Source organism: Sceloporus undulatus, chromosome 5, assembly GCF_019175285.1.
Source record: "Sceloporus undulatus isolate JIND9_A2432 ecotype Alabama chromosome 5, SceUnd_v1.1, whole genome shotgun sequence".
NCBI lineage: Eukaryota > Metazoa > Chordata > Lepidosauria > Squamata > Phrynosomatidae > Sceloporus > Sceloporus undulatus.
Window position 1 is genome coordinate 107,405,814 of NC_056526.1, and position 14,730 is coordinate 107,420,543.

At 38.9% G+C, this 14,730-nt stretch overlaps 1 protein-coding gene across 5 annotated transcripts in view; it reads right to left on the reverse strand.

Annotated features, from left to right (window-relative positions):
- Positions 1-14,730, reverse strand: part of PCLO (piccolo presynaptic cytomatrix protein) — a 293,541-nt gene that overhangs the window by 78,674 nt on the left and 200,137 nt on the right. For all 5 annotated transcript variants that reach the window (XM_042469225.1, XM_042469224.1, XM_042469223.1 and 2 more), the window contains exon 10: positions 6,685-6,810. In XM_042469225.1, the coding sequence (XP_042325159.1) occupies positions 6,685-6,810 (126 nt within the window). The remainder of the gene's footprint in view (positions 1-6,684; positions 6,811-14,730) is intronic.

A 14,730-nucleotide genomic window follows, 5' to 3' on the forward strand; every position in this document is an offset into this window, starting at 1 on the left:
TAGCTCTTTCAATCTCTATCTCTATCTCTATCTCAAGTCAAGTGGCTATATGCTGTTCCTTGGGCATATTGTCATAAAAATCTCAGCAGAAATAATTCTCTTGTTCATGGAGTGCTTCTAACATGACTAAAGTTATAATCAGAGCACAGAGTAAGAATTAATTATAATTGCTGTATACATCTATCTCAGTCACTACTCCATTTTCTTCACCTTTTAAAAACGGTGCATCTCCTATCACCAGTACAGTAAAACATCATGAGGGAGCTGCATCTTATTGCACAAGACAGATCACAGTAGGCCCTAGTTAAAGGAAATGAGACTTTTGCATTTGACATGTACACCTTGCAGATATCAAAATGCAAAGCAGCTGTTGATTTATGAAAGAAGTGACAGTGTTGTGACACCTGATGCAAATGATCACTGTTCATGTCTTTGGGATAATGGCAGTTTATTTTACTTAGATTCATTTTACCCTTGTTGTGTTTCATAAAATCTCAAAGTCCTCAAATTGACTGGATTAATGATATCTATATCCTCTGCTCCACTCCCAGGTAACATCTACTAGCTTTCTGAATAACTGCCTATGAAATCAGTTTTAATAGTATTGACTTTTCTGTCCATCTTCATCAAGTTAACTGTGAAGTGGGAAAGGATTTTTGATAAAGAGCTGCATATAACAACCAGTGAAGTCATACGTATCCATGACTCACAAATTAATTGGAATGCTGCATGTTTCTTTCAGTCCCAAAGTCTCCCAATATTTGGTAGTTTTGAAATTATTATCTCTGTGTCTTATGGTAGTGGGGAAACCTGAAAGGGCCAGAAATAGTAAAGAACAAATACGGTTGTATTAGCTTTACAGCTCAGTTTATGCATAATGACAAACTGTGGAATTAAGTTTAGCTGTTTATATAGACATCCTCTTTCTCTTATTCAAGAAAAAGTTCATGACAAAGTGCAGTTTGCTGTCACACCCGGTAAAGGAAATTTGGGTTGTGTTTTTCACAAAATATGTGGATGTGACTTTGACTACAACTCCCAGAATCCTCCACCACTGATCATGAAGGTCAGGAGATTCAATGAATTCTGTGAAAAAGCAAACCAAAAACAAAACTTACTAAGCTCCGTTTTTTCTTGCAAAAACAAATTATAAATCAAGATTTAATTGATTTCAGATCGATTTCAGATAACTGCATAGATTTCTGTGGGTAGATATGATCTAGAAAAGGATGTTCAGACAAGAATTATGATGCGGCATTTCCTACAAACATCCTTGATTCTTCTTCTTCTCCTTCAGATATACCTAATCTGTTTCCCTGAAACTAATTTCCCTTGCCAAAACTGTGAAAGAGATAAGAATAGAACTCATAATGGAACATGGTTGATGGCATGAAATAGAAATTTTCTTTTAATGTGAAATTTGAAATATTTGTCAATACATTAATTTGCATAAACTGTTCATTACATGCTATACTTGAATGGAGTTTTACAAAAATGCTTTTTAATTTCCAAGCTCCATCTTTGAGGGTTGGATGTTTAGAAATATTTAGTGTATCTGTGCATCATGACTCTAACCACATGATTCAAAGAATGATTCAAAAACATCTCATCTGAGCCATTGCTGGTTACTATCATCGTAGATTAAACTTTTTTTTTTAAAGAATGAAGTAACCTTGAAATACACTTTGAGGGCAAAACTTGAGAAAGAGTAAATGGGAAAAAGAGGCGAGAGAGTGTTGTAAAATAATTCAGAATAACTCCACTTCTAATTTTGTTAGATTTTATTCCAAAACACTACCATTTGGTGGCAGCATCCTGTCCGTAGAGAATTTTTGCATCTAAGTTTTGTCAATGAGAAGTATGTGTTCATCTTTTCAGATTGGGGCTTCCACTTTTTACATTGCCAAGTTATGGAAAAGACAGCCATTCACCACAACTGTGACTCAAAATAAGCAGAACAAAGGCTTTTATTTTAACCAGAGCTTAGAAAACCTAAATTCTTAGCTTATAGGTGTCAGAATCCCTGGTGTGGGAAACTGTGGTAAACTGAGTATTTGTTTTCAAGAATTCATTTTGATCACAGTATACTCTTTGTTATGTGCAGCATAATGCTTTCAATTGTGTAAATAAGTGTCCCTTAGTTCAGTGATATTTACTCCCATGTCAGTGTGTGCAGAATTACAGTTTTAGTCACTTAAATATTATGCAACTAATTATCAAATGATATATAGTAGGAAAAGAGTAGGTAAATCCCTGAGTTCTACCTTCTGAGCTGCCCCTCCAAGAACTCTCATAAAACAGACCACACTCTGAACAAGTCATACCTTAACTTCAGCTACTTGTAACTAGAGGATGAACATATGTTATTTTTAATTTTGACAATTCTTTCCTTTTCTGGATGCAATATACAGATTCTTTATGCTTTTGTTTTTATTTAGCACAAAGTTTGTCTGGTTCCCAAATTCTCCTCATATGAAAGGAATGGTTTGTGGATATTGAATGCAATGGCTGAAAAGCATTTCCATGTCCTTTTGTATTACAGTATTTTTCATGTCACAAAGGTAGCACTATACATTGTGAGTCACGTTATTGTTTCCCATCTATCCACTATAACTCTGTCTCCTTCCAATTCTTGCTCAAATACTGCAGCAAGTTTAATCTCTGGACCAAATACTTTGACCTTTCAAAATATGAGAGGTCGGGTTTTTTATGGTGGTGGTGGGGAAACATGTTGTTAACTGTGGAAGTGTTCTAAAAAGACTTACAAGATTGTTTAGAACTACACATGAAAGCTGTTGGGTATTGGCACATATACAATTCCCAAAACTTCATAAAAGTGACTAGATATACTCAGGGTGCAAATAGAGTTAGCAGCTTTACAAATATGAACCACCAACATCTGTGTAATTCATAGCTGCAAAATGTAAAGACATGTCACAAGCTAGTCAGTATGTCCTTATATCAAATGGTACAAGGTAGATTAACAAACTGCCAGCAGACTTCATGTCCTGGCTACTGACCTCTTACTGGTGCAGTAAAAATTGGCATGAGAACCAGTTGTGAAAGCAGGGTATTCTATCTCCTCCACTCGGGACACTGAGAAAGGAAAATGAAGATGGGATTTCTGCAGCACCTTAATATAATCTACTTTTTGTGTGGGGGCTTTATTTGATTTCGTAAGATATTGCTTGGGCCTGTGCTTAAAATTCAGAAATGTTTTGGGAAGAGGGGAGGGAATTTTTCAGAGTGATTTCATGCTGTGAAAGAACAGTGTGTCAGAGAATAGAAAGTTGAGTAAATGGCAGCAGCATAACTCGCTAAAACAAATACTAAGAGATTAGAATGACATTAATTCCTCTAGCCCTGACTCTGAAGTAGTCATAAATTGAAGCAGACAAACTATAACACAGAAGTTAGAACTGAGCAAATGAATTGGATACAAATAATCAACTTCTTATATTTTTGCCTGAACCCAGCCTGAATATGTATCTTATCAAGCCAAAGTCCATCAGTAGTGCATTGTAGTTTGCCAAGTGCTTGAACCTACATCCCATCCTCATTTTCAGAGTTCTAAACAGGCAGCAGAACCAAACTTTTGTTTTTCAAAATAGACATCTGTCAGACATAACTAGTAGGCTGTATTTGAATCTCCACACACTCTATGTACTTACTTAAATTTGTGTATCCACACATTGTATGGATTGAAGAATTATAGGGCACCATAACCATGGCAGGTAAAGATTATTGATTGCTGCCATATCAATTTTGCACTTAGTGACACAAACTCAATCTGACATCCTATCACAATTCAGGTTTGCTGGAGAGACCAATCAAGTTGTAAAGAGGTTGTGCAAAACCAGTTCTTATTGTTGAATCACTATTGGTTTATTTTGTAAGGGAATATCAAATATAAGAAAGAGCTCTATCTGTCCTGTGTATATCTTCAAATGCACAACCTCCAACCAATGATCACTCCAAGCCAAAACTTGCCAGAATGCAAACTTGAATGCAAGAGTAAATTTTGACAACTATAGTAATTAAAAAAAATTACTATAGTTTATATAATTTTAAAAAAAATTACACAGAGAGGGCCTCTTCTCAGCTACATGAGAGATAAGTAAGTAGATAAAAATACTACCTGATCTATAGAAGAGAAGTATTGAATTTTTATAAAACATATGGCACATATGATAAAATAACACATCACTGGATTCTATTTATCATAGATGTATTATAGCAACTGTCAGTGCTGATTCTGAGCATCTTCTTTCTTTACAAAACCTAAATATGCATGATGGACAAATTATGAGTTGTTCTGATCTTTTTAAGGTCATCTGCCTTACCAAATCAGTTGTTGCTTTAATCTACCATAAAACATACATAATCTCATTTGTGTCAGACCTGTACCTTAGAAGAAAATTCATATCAATGGCTGAAATCCTGCATCAGAATATGTATGCATGTCATATACTCCATCTTTATAGCCATATCTCCTGATGTTATTCCCCCAAAACTCACTTTATAAGCAGTGGCATCCCTAGGGTTGGTGTCACCTGGTGAGGTCACTCATGGGAGGGGGGAGACTTATGGGGGGTTATGCCAATCATGACACCAAGGAGCAGCCCCAGGCCCCCAGGGAGGGTGAGAGAAGTCCTGTGTGCCCCCAGGGAGCAGGCCCATAGCTAGCCCATAAACTGCAGCTGCAAGGACTCTCTGTAAGGGGAGGGGGGCTGGCCCTTCTGAGGTTTCACCTGATGTGGTTTGTGCCCTCCCACACCCCTCTCCCCAGTGACACTACTTTTATAAATAGTGCTGCCACTATGGACACCCCAGTACCATGGTCATTTCCATATTATTGGAGAGCTGAGGATGAATAGAGATGCATTCAACTGTTCTCCTGTAGCTGGACATGCACTTAATGGTCCTTGCAAGCTGTCTGTGGATGAAGTCCTTGAAGTATATCTAGCTATAAGAAAATAGCTGGATACATTCCTGTTCATCTTCTTGCTCTCTGACAATAGAGAAATGAATGTGTTGGGGAAAGGATGTATTGCTTCTAAGGTGAGTTTGAATAACAACAACAACAACAACATTTATCTATATCCCGCCTCTCTACAAAATGCAATCGGGGTGGCTTACAAGATTAAAATATATAGTCCAAACCCTCAACCCACCCACCCCCTTAAAATACAATTAAACAATGTAGAATTTAAAACATAAAACATATGGGGTTTGGGTTGTTGTGTTGTCAGAATGGAATTGTGGCCTACGCAGTGATCATAAAAGTGAGTTGTAGTGAAGTTACTATAATTTACACCACTGTAATTCAGTAATAGGATATTAGCCAATACTTCAGCCTTAAGGATAAGAGCTGACATGTTAGCAGTAGTGTCAGTAAGCTTAGTGTCATTTGCTGCAAGCCCCAGAAAGGGCTGTGGGGTGTGTGGAGTGGCAGACTGCCCCACTATCCCTCCCTCCTTCCCTCTCTTTTACTGCCCCACTCATCTGGCCTCTTGGTCTGACCAGCCACAGCCTGCACAGACCATTGTGGTGTCTTGACAGCTCATTTAGGGTCTGGCAGGGCTGCTTACCCAGAAGCCATGCCAGAATCTGAATGAAAGGTACCCCCAGCAGCACCTGCTGCTGGGGGGGAGGCAGTGCTATATCCTCCAGAGGCCTCATTCAGGGTTTGGTGTGGCTAGTCCACCAGCAGCCATGCCAGGCTCTAACATATGGCACAACCCCCCCCCTCAGCAATGGTCACTGCTGAGGTGCTGTGGTGGCCTCCAGAGGGCTGGTTCAGGGTTTGGCGCAGCTGCTCACCAGACTGAATTTAAATGACTCCCCCCCCCCTAGAAACAGATGATGCTGAGGGAGGCAGTGCTATGGCTTCCAGGCCAATTGGGGATCTGGTGCAGTGGCTGGGCATGTGGAAAACAAACAAACAAACAAACAAGCTTCATTTATATACTGCTTCATACTGCCTAAGCTGTTTACAACTGTAAGCTAATTTTCCCCCAACAAGCTGGGTACTCATTTTAGCAACCTTGGAAGGATGCAAGCCTGAGCAATGCATTTCTCACTAGTCTAGTAGCTACACCAGTCCCACAGGTTGTACCATCCCACTGGGTTTACTGTACACTCCCCCCTAGGTGATGCCTCTGCATAGTAGTTTATAGTGTAGTGTATTTTGTGGCATAGTTACCCTACTAGAACTAACCGTATTTGCTATCCTGCAGCAATATAAATATAAAATCATGAAAATCAAAGTGGCCTTCACTTTCAACAAAACAACAGATATTTGAAACCACAGGCAAATAGAAAATTCAACAGTTCCCTTAGATTTTTATATGGTTTTATTGTTTCTATGATTAAAAAACCTTATTTGGTTTCATTCTGCAGCTTCTGAGAACTAAATAAGCAAATTCATTTCATTGCCCTGGGATATATAGCCTGGGACTATATACTGATCATGCCACTGTTGTTGGCACTTAGGAACTACCTGACTTTCTACAGTTTTTTTTATTATTAGCTCTTCCATACATTGGACCTCAATGATTAGACTCTAGGATGTTTATCTGCTTCTCTTTCATCTTTCCCAGGTCTCCATTAAATTCGCCATGAGGACAATTAAACTCTTAGCATGTCCCTAGCAGAACTCCAAATAAGACTGAGGAAATGTACCTTCCATAAGTTTCCCTGTTTGCTCAGCACTTCCACCTGGTAGGATTTTAGCAATGTAAGCACCAATTTCTCCATTGGTTCCAGGAATCTCTTTCCCGCCTACAATTCGGATTCCAAGTCCATTGCCTGCAGTAAGGAGAGAAAAGACAGTTGCATTAAAGTACAGAGATAAAATTCAAGCTATTTTAATTGTTCATTTACTTGTTGCACTGCTCCTATCGAAAACATGTCTACTGAGACATAAGTCGTATTGTGTTTAATGGGGCTTATTCCCAGCCAAGTAAGGATGAACAAGAGCACAGCCATACAGAGCAATCCTAGATAACTATGGAATGGGAAAGTGAATTATTATCTTTTATTTTCAAAGCCCTTTTGGGCTGTGACAGGTTCAGCACAAAGTCTGAAGGAGAGTGCTTTCCACTTACTAATTCCCTTGAAGTTCTTTTTACAGAAATATTTAGAACTGTAGAATTCAGTAGAGTGTACTTGAGCTCTCCAGCAAAGTATTCCAAGTACAGTACAGGTTGAGTCTCCGTTATCTAGAATTCAACAATACAAAATACTCCAAAAACCAAAGTATTTAAATGGGTGGCTGAGATAGTGAAGATTATTGCACCGGGGTTAAAACGTTCCCCGGTGCGTTCTAACGGGGGCGTGCACGGAGTGTGATGGGAACACGATGGGGCCCAGAATGCCAATTTACTGCATAGCGGAACGCCGCCTATGCTGCCAGGCTTTCCCATCGCGTTCCCATTGAGTTCCAGAGGATGCCATTTCTGGGAACTGTTTCAAAGCATCCCCAGAAATGGCATCCCCTGGAACTCAATGGGAATGCCCGGCGGCAAAGGCGGCGTTCTGCTGTGCAGTAAACTGGCGTTCTGGGCCCCATAGCATTCCCGTCACACTCTGTGTGTGCCCCCGTTAGAACGCACCGGGGAACGTTTTAACCCTGGTGCGATAATCTTCAGTGACACCTTTGCTTTCTGATGGTTCAAGTACACAAACTTTGTTTCATGCACCAAATTAATAAAAATATTGTATAAAGTTGTGGTGGTGGTGGTGTGCCTTCAAGTAATTTCCAATATATGGGGACCCTAAGGCGACACTATCATGGGGTTTTCTTGGCAAGATTTGTTCAGAGGAGGTTTGCCATTGCCTTCCCCTGAGGCTGAGAGCATACGACTTGCCCAAGGTCACCTTCAGGCTATGTGTATAAGTTGTATATGAAACATAAATGAGTTTCTTGTTTAGACCTGGGTTTCATCTCAAAGATATCTCATTATATATTTGTAAACACTAAAAAAATTTGATAACCAATCTGAAATTCGAAACACTTCTGGCCCCAAATATTTCAGATGAGAAAAACTCAACCTGTACTCCGTCTTGGTTTGCTCTTAAACATCAGTCTGTTTATTTATTAAAATATTGCAAATATAATAAAATGAAAAGCAGAAGACATAATGACACATCATCATCCAGGAAGGCAACAAATCAGATTAGATAAAAACAAATCAACAAATTAAAATGCCTAGAGAAATAATAAGTTATAAAGCTGACAGCAAGAGGATTGCAGTGTTGATATCACTTGCAGTTTCATAATCACATCTAAGTTTGTTATGTTAAAAAATTAGATTTTTCATTAAAAATAAAACATGGCAATATCCAATGCTAGATTTCACCCAGCAGAACAGAAGAACCAGTATAATGGGTGGGTGGTGGTAATATCACCCTTCCCACTGCTGCCTCCTGAGGCATCCCAAATTTGTCCTGTGAAAGGCTATAAAAACCATCTGAAGCTTGTATATGGGGGAAGAGAAGACTTTTGTGGAACAAGAGGAAAGGAACTTTTGTCATGCTTTCACTGTAATGCTGGTGTGCCATTGAAGTAAAGCATATGTGTAAGTTGACTGCTTTAGCCCTCTTTCTCACAACAGTGCTGATATAAGTTCTAGTTACAGAATAATATGAGGTTAAGTGGTGCTAAACACCTTCACGCAAAATAAGTTTGCTCTACATGAAATCACTGGTTTGGTTGGGTTTGATAGATCAAATAGAAGAATACAACTGGCTATGTGATGATAGCCTTGTTATTTGGAAGAAATGTTATTTTCAAGAAGAGAACGATGACAATAACAGTTGCAGTCAATGGGGACTCCGGACAGCAGCAAGGTAATATGACATGAATACATAGATAAATTTGTTTGTGAGGTATCTTTCAGGAAATAGTTCTGGGACATACATTTTTGTACATCTTAGGAGAAAAAAAATCCCTATTTCTCATGAAAAAAGTATAGGACACACTTCAGATGGCTGGCAAACAGATAAAATGGAAGATCAGTTTCTTAATAGGTTTCACACCTTGAAAAACTAGAAGTAGAACAAGTCTACAAGTCCTGAATATTCTCTGGAAGCAACATTAAATTTGACAAATGTCTCATTTGTACTAAATTGACAATGGTAGTTTTATTGCATTATCCACATTAAGAACTCTAAGTACCAATGAGATATTAATTCATGCATGCTTAATTTAGCTTGCCATCTTTATAATTTGAAATGCTCCCAATATTGGGGTGCTCTTTAGTTCCTGAGATAAAAGCCAGAATCACAAGTGTGATGATTCAGTCTTTTATCTCGGAACCTTAAAGGCTGGTATTCCCACTCTTGTTACAGTAGTTGAAATTAGTATATTTCAATTTATGAAGCAGTAACACAGCCCCAGCAAAGTGAATATAGCCACAAGCCATAAAAGAGTAATTGCTCAGTGTCCCACCCCCGCCCCCCAATGCTAACTGTCTTACTTGGGCAGTTATTTATGTGATCTCCCCTCTTGTTTTAATGGGGTTAAATCACACAAGCGAATCCTTCAGGCATATGGATCTTGAGGTGGCCCATCCAGTTCATATGTTAAGTGGGGTAGAAAGGAAGAGTGCCCATGTCGACATTAACATACATCTTATACTTTGAACTCACTTGCCTTGGCCAATGCCATGTGGTCTAACCATTCTTTTTTTATCAGGGACATTTCTTGTCCCTGGTGAAATACAGCCCCCCCATGTGCCTTTAAAGACAATGAACTTTATCGCACCACGGGATCCAGACAGGGATGAGAATGGAACGGAAGGGGCCAGGAACGAGTGTGGAACGAGTGGGGAGACACATTTCATTGCATGCAAAGTTCCTAATTTGTTCTGTTCCATTCCCCATCCATTTCAGAGGGGGCGATTTTTGTTCAAGACAGTTCTCAAAAATCTCCTCCTCTGGGAATGGATTGGGAATGGAAGGGCAGGGACCGGAACAAGTGAGAGACTTCCTGTGTGCAGGAAATTCATCCCCCATTCGTTTAGTTCCCTTCCAGGCTCCTTTTGTCCCGTTCTTGTCCCTGCCTGGAACCCTGTATGATAAAGTTCAATAAGGTAGATCTCCCCCCCCCCCCAATATAACCACCAAATTGCACTCCAGAGGTTCTGGTTTAACCTGCTGTACCATCACACCAGAGTGACTTAGGTTAAAATCTTGGACACACATAGGCCCCATACAGACAGGCCAAAATAAAGCTGCTTTGGGTCACTTTGGAGGTATGCTGTTTCAATGGTGAATGCATACTAATAGTCTGGAAGCTGCGCCAAACCTGTGCTCTAGTCCTTAGGACTGGATCGTGGCTTTGGCGCAGCTTCCAGACTCTTAGTACACATGCATCATTTAAACAGCATACCTCCAAAGTGACCCGAAGCAGCTTTATTTTGGCCTGTCTGTATGGGGCCATTGTTTATTATGGGTTCTTCAGGCTATGAGGCCATATTCTAGAAGAGTTTATTCCTGATGTTTTGCTAGCAGCTCTGCCCGGCATCCTCAGAGAATATTGGCATGGAAGAGTAGGGGGTATATATACTGTTGGCTGAGAGGAGGTGATTTGCATGTTTATCTGTGTATGGTTCTGCTGTTGAATGGCAAGGTCTACAGGGCATCCATTTACTTAATGATCCATTGTCTGCTGGGAATACTCCTCACCCAGAGGAGAGTGTAGCAGCCAGCTGTGATTGGGTATTTTGATTCTTTCCTTGATTTGGCTGAAACGATTTTACTCTGTCATTTATACTTTCTATCAGCATCTGGAGGATTAGGTGGCTCTTCAAGTAGGAGCTATCCTTTTGCTACAGAATTTCCTTAGAATAAAACCTTTTTCTTTAAAAGTACTCCACATCTCTTGCATTCCTTTTCACATGCCTTATCCTGGCCCAGTTTCTCCCCTATGGTCAGCAAGGGAAGCGCCAATTGAATTCCCAGCAACGTTCCAGGACATTGCTAAAGCAAAAAGAGCCAATCATTGGGGGTTGGCAGTGAGTTCTTTAGGTAAAAGGTGGTCTGAAGGAGTCCAATCCCGCTCAGGCAAGAGAAGGGAGGGAGACTCAGAGATTCCTCACAATGATGCAATAGGGGAAATACAACACAGAATAGGTAAAGTGATAGTACAGGAATACCTGGTCAAGCATAATGAATTCAAGTCTCCAGGGCCAGATGAAATACATCCAAGGGTATTGAAATAACTGTGGCAAATGTAATCTAAGAGCCACTGTCAATAATCTTTGAGAATTCCTCAAGAATAGGAGAAATCCCAGAAGACTGGAGGAGGACAAATGTCTCCATTTTCAAAAAAAGGGGGGGGGGGGAAGGAGGACTCAAATAATTACTGCTCAGTCACATTGACATCAATACTAGAAAAAATCTAGAGCAGATCATTAAACAGATAGTCTGTAATCATTTAGAAAGTCATCATGGGTCTCTCAAAAATAAGTCATGCCAGACTAATCTGAGCTCTCTTTTTTAAAAATATAAAATACCATCTTGGTAGATAAAGGGAATGCTGTGGACGCAGCATATCTCAATTTCAGTGACAAGGCCCCACCATTGTATTTATGTAAACAAATAAAGTAAAATGTAGGCTAGAGAATGCTATTGTTAGGTGGATTTGTAATTGGTTGACCAACCTAACCCAAAGGAGGCTTACCAGTGGTTCCTCTTCACCCTGGACAGAAGTGACTGGTGGGATGTCACAGGGTTCTGTGGCATGCCCTTTATGTTATCAAAGCTAGATGTTGTTTTATTCCAAGTAGCTTATTTGTAATAATAATAATAATAATAAAAAACTTATACTCCTCTGGTATTGTTTTCATGTAATTCATTATGACATTTGGCAGTTCTATAAGTGACAGGAGTCAGCATGAAAGCTTTCAACCTTAAGGCAGAGAAACAACATACATCCCAGATCTAATGAATTTGTTCTAATATCTCTAAAAGTGATAAAAGCTCTTTAAATTAAATATTAGCAGTTCATTACACACACCAAAGCATGACATATGGAAGCGAAGACAGGAAGATTTGTATAAGCAATGTGTAAAGATATCTCCTATATTCACTCCAAGTCAAGATTGGGAATAATCTTAGTCTATGGAGAATTTTATAATTTTATAATATTACGTACTCAGAATTTTCATTTTATTATGATGTCCTAAATGAATGTTGCTTAGCTGAATCTAATGGGCTACGGAAGCACCTGATGGAGAAATATTAAAAAGACTAAAAACTCCTACACATTATTTGTATTCTATTGAAACCAATTTGACTTATTTTCAAATAAAGAACAAGGCGTGCAAATAATTTGTCATCTTTGTCATGTATAACAAAAAATGAACTACGCTTTGAAAAATGCCTGCCACTTCCAAACCCATAATGAGGGTGAAAATGGAAAATGCCTGTGACTTTCAAAATCCCAACTGAGGGGATTACTCCTCATGGATAGCCTGACCAAAAAAGAGAACACATAATGATGTTTTATTGATATTGTTCTAGCAATTATTTATTATTGTTCATTTATGAATTAGGTGTCATAGCATCTTGGTTATCATGACTAGAAATGAAAATTGTAAAGGAAATCAATGATGTTAGATGAGAGACAATGGTGGAGTGTGAATGAGAGAGCACTAGAATCCTACAAGTCCCCAAAATGCTGTTGACATTTCAAGACTGAGAACAGACTGGGTTTAGACTAAACTTTTCCCAAGCAATCTTGAAAACATGAGACTCTGCACAGAGAACAAGCAGTCGATAAACCAATGGTATGTTATACAGAAATGGGGATTACCATATATGCGACTATAAGTCGACCTCATGTATCAAGGGCAGGTTTTGGGGGATGAAATTATGGATTTTGCTATGACTTGTGGATACGTCAGCGATAAAATTTAAGGGATCTAAAGGATGAAGCAAAGTAAAACCATGTCAAAGAACTTACAAAATTCCAGCAGACATAACTCTTTGTGCTTACTCTTAAGACTGGATGGAAGAGAGAGTGGGGGGGGGGTCGGTGCCTCACATATTATACTCTTGCTTTTTATCAGGCGATGGTTCCTTCTTTTAAACAAGAGTTAAGATATGGTACTTACAATGACTCATGGATAAGACGACTCAGGATTTTTGGGTCAATTTTTGACTTAAATTTCTAGACTTATACATGAGTATATATAATAATGACGTAGGACAGGGCTTACAGGACAGTAAAAGATGCCTACATAGAAAAGTAAGGGAAAGGAGCAGTTCAGTGTAGAGGCATAATTTGGAGGAAAAGACTGAACAATGATTTAAGGAAATGGAAAGTGTAGAACATATTTTTCCAATCTATTATCATGTACTATTGTTATTTAGAATAAATTTAAGTGAGTGATTGGGATAATTGAACTTTTGAAATTCAAAATGACTTTTTGAACCTCTGTTTACTACAAATGTTTAAACACAGAGCTGGCATGAAAAATTCTTAGAGCTTGACAGGCCCTATTTAATCTAATAATAACATGTTGCTCATTCTGAAATAGTAGGGGTCAAAGTCATGCTTTGTGACTGAAAGGATCACCTGGACAGATAAATCATTTCTCGTTCCCAATCATATCCACAACACTGTAATTTTTCATCAGCTGTTTCATGAAGAAATGGAGTAAATTTGTCATGCATCACTTCACCTAGCAATTCTTCATTAGCGGAGGAGGCTAATACTCCTTTACAGCAGCTTTGTATCTAATCATGAATTGTTTCTCCAGCAGTAATAATAACTAGACATTTTGGAGTGCATAGCAAACAGCAGAGGTCACCAATCAAGTACTGTGAGTGCTCCTTCTTTGGGACGTTAAAAGCCAAAGTACCTGTTACAGTGAAACTGCGGTACCTACTTTGTAGTAAGTATTTGCTTTTTGAAAATGCACAGAATCATTTTCTTTCCAACAATTTCTCTTCTGAATGCACTGCTATGGAGTTTATCACACATCTCGAGTTACGCTATGCTCCTGTCACCCCAATGTCACCAATCTGTGATGGGAGGCTCCTGGTGGGATTGCACCTGGCGCTATTAAAGTGGAATGCTTCTGTTTTCGTCATGGAAGCATTATCGTAATTGTTAGGAAAAGGGCTCTTTTTTAATAACGATTTGATCCGTTATTAAAAAAGGGCCCTTTTCCTAACAATTACGAGAACACTCCCATGACAAAAATATAAGCTTTCCACTTTAATAACGCCAGGCGCGATCCCACCAGGGGCTCCCATTGCAGATTGGTGATGTTGAGGTGATGGGAGCATAGTGAAAGTCCAGGTGTATGATAAACTTCTATGAGAGAAGTTACTGGCTGAAAGGTAAAGGAAAAAGGCCAAAGGGGACAGAGAGGGCTTAGCAGTTACCATTCTTTGCCTTGCCAGCTGTTAGTACAATACATTCAAAAGTTTGGGTAACAAGTTTAACAAGATATGATGGTCGTGTACAGATTTGTAAACCTCTGGAAGCAAATAAATAAATAAATAAATAAATAAATAAAAATGGGGGTGGGGGAAGAAAAGGAACACCAAGAGACACTCCAGCCCACCAAGGATAGTAGAGGTGAATGAAGGTCTGCATTTCTGTAAAGGGAAAAAAATGGCCACAGCATCCTGATGGAGAGGTGGGTATAAATAAAGTATTATTATTATTATTATTATTATTATTATTATTATTATTATTATTATTATTAT